Source organism: Conger conger, chromosome 14, assembly GCF_963514075.1.
Source record: "Conger conger chromosome 14, fConCon1.1, whole genome shotgun sequence".
Taxonomy (NCBI): domain Eukaryota; kingdom Metazoa; phylum Chordata; class Actinopteri; order Anguilliformes; family Congridae; genus Conger; species Conger conger.
The window spans coordinates 39,015,798-39,029,261 of record NC_083773.1 but is presented as its reverse complement, the minus strand read 5'-3'; the positions used below and the strand labels follow the sequence as shown (position 1 = coordinate 39,029,261).

General features: G+C 44.8%; 1 protein-coding gene across 3 annotated transcripts in view; it reads left to right on the top strand.

Moving 5' to 3' along the window:
• elmo2 (engulfment and cell motility 2) overlaps positions 1–9,379 on the top strand; it is a 41,380-nt gene extending 32,001 nt beyond the window's left edge. For all 3 annotated transcript variants that reach the window (XM_061220483.1, XM_061220481.1, XM_061220480.1), the window contains 11 exons: positions 510–632; positions 725–844; positions 1,796–1,900; positions 2,314–2,422; positions 3,881–4,017; positions 6,637–6,800; positions 7,033–7,145; positions 8,044–8,151; positions 8,238–8,320; positions 8,727–8,804; positions 9,179–9,379. In XM_061220483.1, coding sequence (XP_061076467.1) covers positions 510–632; positions 725–844; positions 1,796–1,900; positions 2,314–2,422; positions 3,881–4,017; positions 6,637–6,800; positions 7,033–7,145; positions 8,044–8,151; positions 8,238–8,320; positions 8,727–8,804; positions 9,179–9,379 — 1,341 coding nt within the window. The remainder of the gene's footprint in view (positions 1–509; positions 633–724; positions 845–1,795; positions 1,901–2,313; positions 2,423–3,880; positions 4,018–6,636; positions 6,801–7,032; positions 7,146–8,043; positions 8,152–8,237; positions 8,321–8,726; positions 8,805–9,178) is intronic.
• The last annotated feature ends 4,085 nt before the right edge of the window (positions 9,380–13,464 follow it).

Here is a 13,464-nt window from a genome sequence, read left to right as displayed (position 1 = left end):
TCCTGTTGTACTCAGTGCTATTTCTGTTCTCTGAGAATTGTGATTATATAGTTACGTGTGCAGTTTATGATGAGATGTGTCCCGAATGATTAAATTGCAGTAAGAAAACTGCTTACTTAATAGAGAGAGAACTTTGACCTCATAACCATACAAACACATCTTAAAGTATGTAGTCCAAAAAATATATATAATTGTAATACTATAATACTATATTTTCACAGCCACTTCCTGGGGAATTTATTTTTTTATGGCATTTTACATAATCGTGTACCAGTGTGCATGCACATTGATGTTAATGCTACCGTGGCAACATAAGTGTATCGCCCCTTCTGCCTTAATGTTACCACGGCAACATAAGCATGTCACCCCTTCTGCCCTAATGTTACCACGGCAACATATGCGTGTCGCCCCTTCTGCCCTAATGTTACCGCGGCAACATAAGCATGTCAACCCTTCTGCCCTAATGTTACCGCGGCAACATAAGTGTGTCGCCCCTTCTCCTCTCGCAGCACGTCATTCGCGGCAATCGGCCAATCAAAGCCGAGATGGCGCACCAGCTGTACGTGCTTCAGGTGTTGACCTTTAACCTCCTGGAGGAGCGCATGATGACCAAAATGGATCCCAGTGACCAGGTGAGTTTCACGCAAGACGGCGCAGAGCTTCCCTGCGCGTGCAGCGGGGGGGGGGCGCCTCATTGGCTCACGACCCTGTCCGTCTCCTCCAGGCTCAGAGGGACATCATATTCGAGCTGCGCCGAATCGCCTTCGACGGAGAGAACGACCCAGGTGGCACGGAGAAGCGGAAGGCCATGTACACCAAGGACTACAAGATGCTGGGCTTCACGGTCAGTCCCTCACCATCACATCACAGCTTTACGCTGTAGTACGAATACAGCATTACACCATCACATCACAGCTTTACACTGTAGTACGAATACAGCATTACACCATCACATCACAGCTTTACGCTGTAGCACGAATACAGCATTACACCATCACATTACAGCTATACGCTGTAGCACGAATACAGCATTACACCATCACATCACAGCTTTACGCTGTAGTACGAATACAGCATTACACCATCACATTACAGCTATACGCTGTAGCACGAATACAGCATTACACCATCACATTACAGCTTTACGCTGTAGCACGAATACAGCATCACAGCTTTACGCTGTAGTACGAATACAGCATTACACCATCACATCACAGCTTTACACTGTAGCACGAGTACAGCATTACACCATCACATTACAGCTATACGCTGTAGTACGAATACAGCATTACACCATCACATCACAGCTTTACGCTGTAGTACGAATACAGCATTACACCATCACATTACAGCTATACGCTGTAGCACGAATACAGCATTACACCATCACATTACAGCTATACGCTGTAGCACGAATACAGCATTACACCATCACATTACAGCTATACGCTGTAGCACGAATACAGCATTACACCATCACATTACAGCTTTACGCTGTAGCACGAATACAGCATTACACCATCACATTACAGCTTTACGCTGTAGCACGAATACAGCATTACACCATCACATTAGTAATACACGTTTGCCAATACAGCATTCCATTATAACTGCATTATGTCATTAAATCTTTACACCGCTACAACTTTGCGTTATCACACCATTCTGTTCTTACAGTGATGCATCATCAGACCATTATATAATTTCAGCATTTCACAATTGGAGCCTCACAACATTAAATCTTGATTTGTTTGTGTGGGTGCGTGTGGGTGTATAATCTCTGCTGTTGGTGCAGAACCACGTGAACCCTGCCATGGACTTCACGCAGACCCCTCCGGGCATGCTGGCCCTGGATAACATGCTGTACCTGGCCAAGCTGCACCAGGACACCTACACCCGGGTGAGAGCGCTCGTAACGCACCGACCCCGCAGGGCTGACGCCTCAGCATGTACCCTGCAGCGACGCTGCGCTGCACGCAAGTTCCCTCCGCTTAAACCGGCCCGGTGCGGGCGACCTGTAGCACAGCGGGGGACTGGGACCCGCAAGGTCGGAGGTTCGATCCCCGGTGTAGTCACAATAAGATCCGCACAGCCGTTGGGCCCTTGAGCAAGGCCCTTGAACCTGCATTGCTCCAGGGGAGGATCGTCTCCTGCGTAGTCTAATCAACTGTAACGTCGGTCTGGATAAGTGCGTTAGCCAAATGTCATGTAATGTACATAAGGATTTTGAAACCGAAATGCACACTCGGGCACCTGTGTACGTGAGGAAAGTGGAAATGCCAGCAGTTGTTTTAATTTGTAAATTTTTTCTAGATTGTTCTGGAGAACAGCAGCCGTGAAGACAAGCACGAGTGTCCGTTTGGCCGCTGCGCGATCGAGCTCACCCGCATGCTGTGCGAGATCCTGCAAGTGGGAGAACTGCGTGAGTGCATTTCGCCGCACTGCATGCTGGGTAGCGTTCGTAATGGTCGTAACCACCTGGGGCAGTCACACAAGTACATTTTAATGACAATGTAATCTCTTCCGAGATGTATAATAACAGTATTGTTTAAGTGCTAATAACATAATCTCTTCAGGGATATGCGTCTTAATAACAGTGGCATCCCGTGTGGGACGTGTGTGTTAATTACAGGATTATGTCAGTTATGACATTCCCCTTGATACAGTCAGCCCCGTCTAGCCAGTTTAATGATGTGCTGTTCAATCAAATCAGACTTAATCTCTTTCATATTCTTATTCAAACATGCCTTAAACCTTTAGGACTAAAAAATCCAAGAAACAGGTATCTGTTTTGCTTGAAAGTTTTTGTTGTTACCCTTTGCAAATAATACTTTTAACAAAGAAAGCCATAGATCACGGGTCTTGGTCTGGTAATTACTAGAATGATGATATATCATTTCATGGTTTTTTTCTTGACACTGTAATAATGAGAGGGCCTCAAAATGCAGTTTTTCCCCAGCCAAGTTATGTTTATGGCATCTTCAGTGTGTAGATTCAGGTTCATAAAAAGAAGAAAACGAAAAAAATATATAAATGGGCCTTATGCTGTATACTGTATGCCACTTTGGTGTCTGTTAATACCCGTTTAATATTGTACATCTCCAGATCAACAACCTCACTTGTGTGGACCCAGATTGCTTGCTGGAAGTAAATTAAATCATTTATAAACCTTCAAAAGCAACATAATCTTAAAACATAAACGTACTTTTAAGTTGCGGTTGATGAAAACATAAGGCTATATTTGTAACGACTCCAGGTGAAGCCGTCTTCATGTAGTAACAGGGTTATTTTCCCACGGTTTGATGCTTTGCACTGCGGAGAATGGTGAACTGAATTTAACATGCTTAGAAAACGCGTGTTACCAAAATGAATGAATGACAAACAGGAGTGTCAACCATTTGATAAACTCATTCAGGACCCTCTTATTTCTGCTCGTCTTAACTGAATGATGCTGAATGAATCCAGCGCCAATTCATCTCTTTATCGATACGCCAACTTATCCACCTGGGCCAAGCGTAAAAAAAATTTTCTCGATATTCCGCCTTTTTGAACTTTTTTTTTTCCTCATTTCAACTATTCCCACTTAAGTTTACTTTAAAAGTGCAATTTCAAAATTCACATAAAAATGGTTGGATGGAAACCGCACTTATGACATCACTTTCAGATGGGTTTGTGAATAAAATCGAATCGTCTAGTCCTGTTCATGCATTTGTAGTTCATTACAATCAAAGTAGGTTTTCCTTTAGGCCACCATTTTCCTTTAGGCCACCGTTTTCTAATCCGTGTCCACAGGAAAGTTATGAAGACGGGAGGAGGTCCATCCGTCAGTTAGTGACGGTGTCTTATGAAATGCCAGTAACACTATGCTCTTCCTCTCCAGCAAACGAGGGCTGTAATGACTACCACCCCATGTTCTTCACCCACGACCGAGCCTGGGAGGAGTTCTTCTGCGTCTGCATCCAGCTGCTCAACAAGACCTGGAAGGAGATGAGGGCCACAGCTGAAGACTTCAATAAGGTCAGTGCAGGACCTCAGCAAGGTCAGTGCAGGACCTCAGCAAGGTCAGTGCAGGACCTCAGCAAGGTCAGTGCATTGCTCCAGGGGAGGATTGTCTCCTGCTTAGTCTAATCGACTGTACGTCGCTCTGGATAAGAGCGTCTGCCAAATGCCAATAATGTAATATAGTGATGTGTGTGTGTGTGTGTGTGTGTGATGTAGTGATGTAGTGATGTAGTGATGTAGTGATATAGTGATGTGTGTGTGTGCGTGTGTGCGCGTGTGTGTGTGTGATATAATGATGTGTGTGTGTGTGTGTGTGTGTGTGTGTGTGATGTGTGTCTGTGTGTGTGATGTAGTGATGTAGTGATGTGTGTGTGTGTGTGTGTGTGATGTAGTGGTGTGTGTGATGTAGTGATGTGTGTATGTGATATAGTGATGTGTGTGTGTGTGTGTGTGTGTGTGATATAGTGATGTGTGTGTGTGATGTAGTGGTGTGTGTGTGATGTAGTGGTGTGTGTGTGATATAGTGATGTGTGTGTGTGTGTGTGTGTGTGTGTGTGATATAGTGATGTGTGTGTGTGTGTGTGTGATATAGTGATGTGTGTGTGTGTGATATAGTGATGTGTGTGTGATATAGTGATGTGTGTGTGTGATATAGTGATGTGTGTATGTGATATAGTGATGTGTGTATGTGATATAGTGATGTGTGTGTGATATAGTGATGTGTGTATGTGATATAGTGATGTGTGTATGTGATATAGTGATGTGTGTGTGATATAGTGATGTGTGTGTGATATAGTGATGTGTGTGTGTGATATAGTGATGTGTGTATGTGATATAGTGATGTGTGTGTGTGTGTGTGTGTGTGTGATATAGTGATGTGTGTGTGTGTGATATAGTAATGTGTGTGTGTGTGATATAGTGAAGTATGTGTGTGTGTGTGATATAGTGATGTGTGTGTGATATAGTGATGTGTGTGTGTGATATAGTGATGTGTGTATGTGATATAGTGATATAGTGATGTGTGTGTGTGTGTGTGATATAGTGAAGTATGTGTGTGTGTGTGATATAGTGATGTAGTGATGTGTGTGTGTGTGTGGTGTGTGTGGTGTGTGATATAGTGGTGTGTGTGTGTGTGTGTGTGATGTAGTGGTGTGTGTGTGTGTGATATAGTGATGTGTGGTGTGTGTGTGTGTGTGTGTGTGTGTGTGTGATGTAGTGGTGTGTGTGTGTGTGATGTAGTGGTGTGTGTGTGTGTGTGTGTGTGTGTGTGTGTGATGTGGTGTGTGTGTGTGTGTGATGTAGTGATGTAGTGATGTAGTGATGTGTGTGTGTGATGTAGTGATGTGTGTGTGTGATGTAGTGATGTGTGTGTGTGATGTAGTGATGTGTGTGTGTGTGTGTGTGATATAGTGATTGTGTGTGTGTGTGTGTGTGTGATATAGTGATGTGTGTATGTGTGTGTGTGATATAGTGATGTGAGAGATGTGAGATGTGTGTGTGTGTGTGTGTGTGTGATGAAGTGGTGTGTGTGTGTGATGTAGTGATGTGTGTGTGTGATGAAGTGGTGTGTGTGTGTGATATAGTGATGTGTGTATGTGTGTGTGTGATATAGTGATGTGAGAGATGTGAGAGATGTGAGATGTGTGTGTGTGTGTGTGTGTGATGAAGTGGTGTGTGTGTGTGTGATGTAGTGAAGTGTGTGTGATGTAGTGATGTGTGTGTGTGATGAAGTGGTGTGTGTGTGTGATATAGTGATGTGTGTGTGTGATGAAGTGGTGTGTGTGTGTGATGTAGTAAAGTGTGTGTGTGATGTAGTGATGTGTGTGTGTGATGAAGTGGTGTGTGTGTGTGTGTGATGAAGTGGTGTGTGTGTGTGTGATGAAGTGGTGTGTGTGTGTGTGTGATGAAGTGGTGTGTGTGTGTGTGATGTAGTGATGTGTGTGTGTGATGAAGTGGTGTGTGTGTGTGTGATGAAGTGGTGTGTGTGTGTGATGTAGTGATGTGTGTGTGTGATGAAGTGGTGTGTGTGTGTGTGATGAAGTGGTGTGTGTGTGTGTGATGTAGTGATGTGTGTGTGTGATGAAGTGGTGTGTGTGTGTGTGATGAAGTGGTGTGTGTGTGTGATGTAGTGATGTGTGTGTGTGATGAAGTGGTGTGTGTGTGTGATGAAGTGGTGTGTGTGTGTGATGTAGTGGTGTGTGTGTGTGATGTAGTGGTGTGTGTGTGTGTGTGTGTGTGATGTAGTGGTGTGTGTGTGTGTGTGTGTGTGATGTAGTGGTGTGTGTGTGTGATGTAGTGGTGTGTGTGTGTGTGTGATGAAGTGGTGTGTGTGTGTGATGAAGTGGTGTGTGTGTGTGATGTAGTGATGTGTGTGTGTGATGTAGTGGTGTGTGTGTGTGTGTGATGAAGTGGTGTGTGTGTGTGATGAAGTGGTGTGTGTGTGTGATGAAGTGGTGTGTGTGTGTGATGTAGTGGTGTGTGTGTGTGATGAAGTGGTGTGTGTGTGTGTGATGTAGTGGTGTGTGTGTGATATAGTGGTGTGTGTGTGTGTGTGTGATATAGTGGTGTGTGTGTGTGTGTGTGATGAAGTGGTGTGTGTGTGTGTGTGTGATGAAGTGGTGTGTGTGTGCTCAGGTGATGCAGGTGGTGAAGGAGCAGATCACTCGGGCTCTGGCCATGAAGCCAGCCTCTCTGGACCAGCTGAAGAGTAAACTGCGGGGCCTGAGCTACTCTGAGATCCTGCGCCTGCGCCAGTCTGAGAGGATGAGCCAGGACGACTTCCAGTCCCCGCCCATCATGTGAGTGCTGTGCGTGAGTGTCCCCACCAGTGGGCAAAAAGTCATGTGTCCTCACCAGGTAGCAAAAACAAGATTGTGTGTGTGTATAATGACTGTCAGTCTATCAGTGAACTGTGTGTGCTTGTGGTGTGTGGATGTACTCTGTGTAATGAGTGTGTATCCAACAACGAGTTGTGGCTGGTGTGTGTGGTGTGTGTGTCTGTGTGTGTATGACTGTGTCTGTGTCACACAGAGAGCTGCGTGAGAGGATCCAGCCGGAGATCCTGGAGCTGATAAAGCAGCAGCGGCTGAACCGCCTGTGTGACGGCAGCTGCTTCCGCAAGATCGGCAACCGCAGGAGACAAGGTGAGGACACACACACACACACACACACACACACACATATACACACACATAGAGCACTGCTCACACACACACACATATACACACACTCAGAGCACTGCTCACACACACACACACACACACACACACACATATACACACTCACACACACACACACACACGCGCATATAGAGCACTGCTCTCACACACACACATACACACATCACTATATCACACACACACACACACACACACACATCACTATATCACACACACACACAAACACACACACAGAGCACTGCTCACACACACACTTCACTATAGCACACACACACACTCAGAGCACTACACACACACACACACACACACTCACGCACACACACACACTCACACAATCACACACACACACATACACACACACATCACTATATCACACACACACATGTACTCACCTGCACACACATGCATGCACACACACACACACACACACACACACACACACACACACACACACACACACACACCTTGTACACACAGACACACACACACACACACACACACACACCCTGTACACTCGCATACACACAACCATGCACACACACACACACACCTGCACACGCTCACTCAGCGCTCCTGATATGTACACATTATGATGGCTACTCCCTACACGCACTCATAGCCAGAAAGGTCTTCATTCAGACCTGATGTCGCAGAATAATGAGGAGCCTTCGCGATCTGAAGCATTTTTAGTACATCCCACGGTTACAAAAAGAAGCATTTCAGTCATTTTCATGTCACTGAAACATTAGCAGTGTTCAGCCTGGACACACATTGTTTATTCATCTGTGGTGCCATTATGTGTGTCAAGGGCTCTCTAAATTACCTGACCTTTTCCCCCATGCACCCCCCCATCCCCCCACAGATAAGTTCTGGTTCTGCCGCCTGTCTCTGAACCACAAGGTTCTGCACTACGGAGACCTGGAGGAGCCTCCCCAGGGAGAGGTGCCCTTCGAGCTGCTCAGCGACAAGAGTGAGTCACCTGACCTCCGCGCCGCCGTTCGCAGCCAATCAGAGCGAGGCATCGCCGTGGTAACCGACCTCTCCTTGCCTCCGCAGTACCAGTGTCTGATATCAAGTCAGTGGTGACCGGGAAGGACTGCCCTCATATGAAAGAGAAAAGTGCCCTCAAGCAGAACAAGGTAATGACCCGTGCCCTCAACCTGAAAAAGGCCTGGGTCTGCTGTTGAGCAGACTGGAACGCACGCTGGAACAAGTTAACATCCGTAATATGCACTGTGAGGTCCACACCCAAAAGAAATATCTATTTGCCGTGACATAATACATTGTAGCTCGGAGAACTGCTTGTGAGTGTGTAGTGTATGTTGCAGGTATGTGGTAGTGTGTAATAATGTGTTCCTGTGTTGAGTATGTAGTTTGTAATGTGTTCCTGTGTTGAGTATGTAGTGTGTAATGTGTTCCTGTGTTGAGTATGTAGTGTGTAACAACCTGTTCCTGGTTTGATTATGTTGTGTGTGATAATGTCTGCAATGATGTGTGCTTCTGATTTGAGTATGTAATGTGTAATAATTTGTTCCTGGTTTACAGGAGGTCCTGGAGTTGGCCTTTTCCATTCTCTATGATCCTGATGAGGCCCTCAACTTTGTGGCTCCAAATAAATATGAGGTGAGCAGCAGCTCAGGAGTCCCCGTTTACTATCCGTGTCAAACATGTTCAAACTTTGTTTTATTTTTGCCACGGACAGAGTTAATCAACTAGCTGGCATTGTTAGACCTAAGTCGCATCCGTTTGTATAAGGTGTTGGTGGTGGACTCCATGGAATGTTCATTTAAGTTCATTTTCTGCAAACATAGTCGTAATCTTGAACGCACGCCTGGGCGTCGTGATAAACCGGGTCTCCCTGCTGATATGAAATACGACACGCGTGGTGTGGTGACGGTTTCGCATTGGCATTTGTAATTGGCGAAGGGAGGGTGGGGCGCAACGCGGGCGGGTGTAAGAGAGCGTGTATTGAGTGTGCGCACGCGTGCTTTCCGCAGTACTGCGTCTGGACGGACGGGCTGTGCGCCCTGCTGGGCCGGGAGATGGCGAGCGACCTCACGCGCAGCGACCTCGACACGCTCATCACCATGGAGATGAAGCTCCGCCTGCTGGACCTGGAGAACATCACCATCCCCGAGGCCCCGCCCCCGGTGCCCAAAGAGCCCAGCACGTACAACTTCACCTACAACTACGGCTGAGGAGGGGAGGGGAGGGGAGGGGGGCAGGGAGGTTTGGGCCAGGAAGGGAAAATGGCGGAGCGAAGGGAGCAAGACTCCACCCTTACACAAATCTCCTCTTTGGGGGGCGACGGCTGCGGAGAGGTTCACTGAAGGCCACGTACACCCCACACCGGCGCTACCCAACCTCACGTCCTGCGGGCCGCGGTGTCTGCAGGCGTGTGTTCCAACCGCACGCCACACCGCCTGATTTCACTCATTAGTTCACCTGCTTGGTTCAGATGACAAGCTAAATTGGTTAAATCAGGCGGTCTAGCGCACGGTCGAAGCTAACGCTTGCGGACACTGCGGCCTGCAGGACGTGGAGTCTAGCCCTTCAAAAATATACCCGTCTGTGTTATTTTTATTTGGTTATAAGCTTCCTGTGCATCACTATGACGCCTCAACAGAAGCGAGTCGTGTGCTGGCCTCAGTGAATTCGGCTCTGTCAGTGTCCCCTGTGCATGGAGCAGTGCATTAAGGGCTGGGTCTCGCGCTCTCTAATCCACTACTAATACTTATCGATGTTTGCTATTGAAAATAGAGTCTATTTTTGTAATTGATTACGTGATATAGCAGGTCTGGGAGGAAGGCGGTTTTCCAGCAGCAGCCAAACTGAAAAAACAAGAAGAAGAAGAAGAGAAAAAAAAACTGTCCTTTCTTTCCGTTTTCGAGCTCTTTGACCACGGCGGCGAGCCGGTAACATGCTTAGTCATGCACGTATTTGTGTTGTGTAAACGCTTTAAAATCACGCCGCACCACAACGGTTAAGGGGCCTCGTTCAGCCGAGAGTAGTCGTAGCTGCGTGGCAACGATACGCCGGGACACTGAACTACAGGAACTTACACTGCATCAGCATACTGAACCTCCAAAGCATTCGCTCAGTCTGAGCTAGCCCAGAGATGGTACAGGGTGTCCCACACAGGCTGCCGTAGTTCAACTTGGACGCACAGGTACAAGAGCAGTGAACCTCTCCACGTAGGCCCAACACAGCCACTTTGCCTCGTTATGAGGATTTACATGGAAAACCAGTGATAAAATACACCTCCCTGAGTACATGAACTCTTGTAATAAAACAACTGGGGTTAATGGCTTTCAATTTAGATTTTTTTTTTTGTTTAGTAATTTTTAAGCCAGAATGTATGGAATTCGGAGTCATCTCCTGCAGGATATATTTTGTACACATGGAGAGACTATAAGCTTCTGTTTTGTTGGTTTGCGTCTGCAACAGACCTGTTCTAGTTCTGATCATTTTCATTCATCCCTCCTGGGCTCCAGGTGTGGTTGGGGGTTACCCACCAAAAGTGAAGTCTGTGAGTGTGTCAGTGTGCTTTCTTTACGAATTGCGGGAACAGTGTTTTAGCTGCGTGTGCGTGCTTCTGGGTGTTTACCGTGGTTAAAAAAGGACTTTTAAGTGCCAAAATGTAACTGAGTCACCAGCCAGCTCTATGTGTCCTTGTAAGTGGTCTTTCCTGACTGCTCATTTCAGTTCTGCAGTGAAACGTTCTACTGTATGCAAAATAATAATGTAAAAAAAAACTCTATTTCCCTACATGCATTGTGGCTCTTATAACCAAGTGCCATGCCATGTGTCAGATAAGAGGGAAATCATTGCAAGCGCATGCTGCTTGCCAAACCCCACCCCCCCGTTTTCCTTAATGTTATTTTATTCTTTTATATTTTGTATAGGTTCACCAGCATTACTGAGGGGGCTGATTAACCCAGGTCAATGAGGGAAGGCCCTGGATTGCATTGACTTGGGAAAGTTAGCGCTACGGCTAACGCTAAAGCCAGGCCACTTCCACTCCACTTTGGCCAGATGGAGATACTGCCTTTTCCTTTCAGAGGGAAATTAGCCATGGGCTAATTAGATAATGGGCTAACTGCAGGTGCACACACAGGTCATTGAAAGAATGTCAATAATGACGTATGACAACAGTGTAGAAAGAGTTAAAAATGAAGTATAATATGAAGTGAAGTGGAAACCTGTCCCGGAGGTTTCATTGTTAAACTCACCTTCTGGTTTCCCAGGCTATGTAAATTCTGGTTTGCTCGCCCTTGGGAAGCACTTTATAAATTGCTCAATAGCTGCAGAACAGGAGTGGTTTGGAAATTGGGTCAGTGGCAGGGAGCTGTGGGATAATAGCGTTGTACTAGGTACTTACCTTCGCATCTCAATTGCCCCAGTAAAATGATTTTAAATACATTTGTATAGATAGGCAATACTGATCATCTGGGCTAGGCGAGCTGTCCTGGGTACAGACAGCCTCTTGGCTTGTTTTAGGAGATTAAAGTATGTTCTTTGTTCTTTTTAAAGCTTAGTTACTAGTGTCCTCCATGGAAGTGGCAGATTATTTTCACGGCTTTTGGATTGGTAATGGAGGAGACCCTTCAGTCTTAACTGAAAAGTGCTGATGTCAGTGCAGGTTCTTGTTCTCAACCAGCACTACACCTGATTCAACTATTTAACTAACTTTGGCCTTCATTCAAGACTTTTCCTGCTTTGAAATGGCATACTATCTTACTATTTAAGATGTCAAAATAGTATTAGTATGTCCGAAAAATCATAGCTGTATAAAACGGATGCCACATGCTGTGAAATATCGAAGTGTGTGAGCCATTGACTGTAGAAAAATACACTAAAGCCACCTTATGTACGCCACATAATAGTATACATGTATAGTGTGTCGTGTTTGATTTCGGATGCAGCCTTTAAGTTGAATCAGGTGTCGAAGTGCTGGGCTAAAACAAAGACTTGCTCTCCCTCATAGGCCCTTTTTGGATAAAATTGGACATCTCTGGTCCAAAGGGTCTTATCTGAGGTGCTGCTGCTGACGTGGTGTAGGAGTTGCCATAAGCACTGGTCATTTTCCTTCCTAAAGCGCAAGGTTAGGAATTCGGTAGAGTGAGCTCAGTTTCCAGGCAACTTCAGCCTGAACAGTTTGATATATAGCCCAAGCAGAAGACCCATCTATGAAGTCTACATACCATATCACACAACTTTTTCCAGACTGGAGTAACCATTATCTTGTTAATTCTAGTGATGATAGTGAATGACATGTTAAATAAATGAATAAAACATTTTAAATATATATAAATATGCATATATATAAATCCTATCTGTATATTTTGTGTTGCCTTAATGAGACAATTGTAATGAGTTTGTGAATAAATGCAAAGTTCAACTGGCATTCTGTTGTAGGGCACAAAGTGCTTGACTGCTGGTCTTTTTTGAAGATTGGATTTTTCCGGTGCCAATTCATGCTGTAGATTGTCAATGCTGATACCTATAATATCAGATTACAGGCAATTGCCAAGCACTAAATATGTGCTGTTAACACAATTTTATTACCACAGTAGTGATAAATAATTGTAAATAAATCAAATATAAATAAATTAAGTTTTTGATTTTTCATAAATTTGCAAAAACATCAACGTTTTCACTTTGTGGGTTATTTACGGGTTATTATGAGTGTAGATTGATGGGCAAAAATGGGCATTTTATACATTTAAAACTAAATCTAGAACACAGTGTGAAAAGTGAAGGGGTCTGAATAAGCCACTGTATATACAAAAATCATAATACAGTTTTAGAGTATCAAATGGCAAAAAAAAAATGTTTTCCTATTGAACAGCATTTCACAATGTTGAATTCAAGTTGAAATTGGTCAATTGTGTTTAGGCCATTTATTCTTTAATAACTGAATTAGCAGAGCATTCCATTCACATAGACAGAACATTGTTGTGGCATACGTTTTATTAGTTATTAATACAAATATAATTTACAATACTATTTTTCTTTCCCTTTATCACTATTATTTCTATCATTGACACAATGCGTATTCTTATGGTTTCATTAATCACAAAACAAAATTGCAAACTGATCATTATTACAAAATACAGTATATACTTTGAACATGTATATATTTGCAATAAAAAAAATTGCACTGCTCTCTGGCTTCGGGTAAGTTCTGCTATTCCAGTTCAGCCCACAGGCAGTATAGCGGAGGGAGCATATCGTGCATACAGGAGCTGAAGATGACTGGAACGTGGTGTAACAGTAAGGG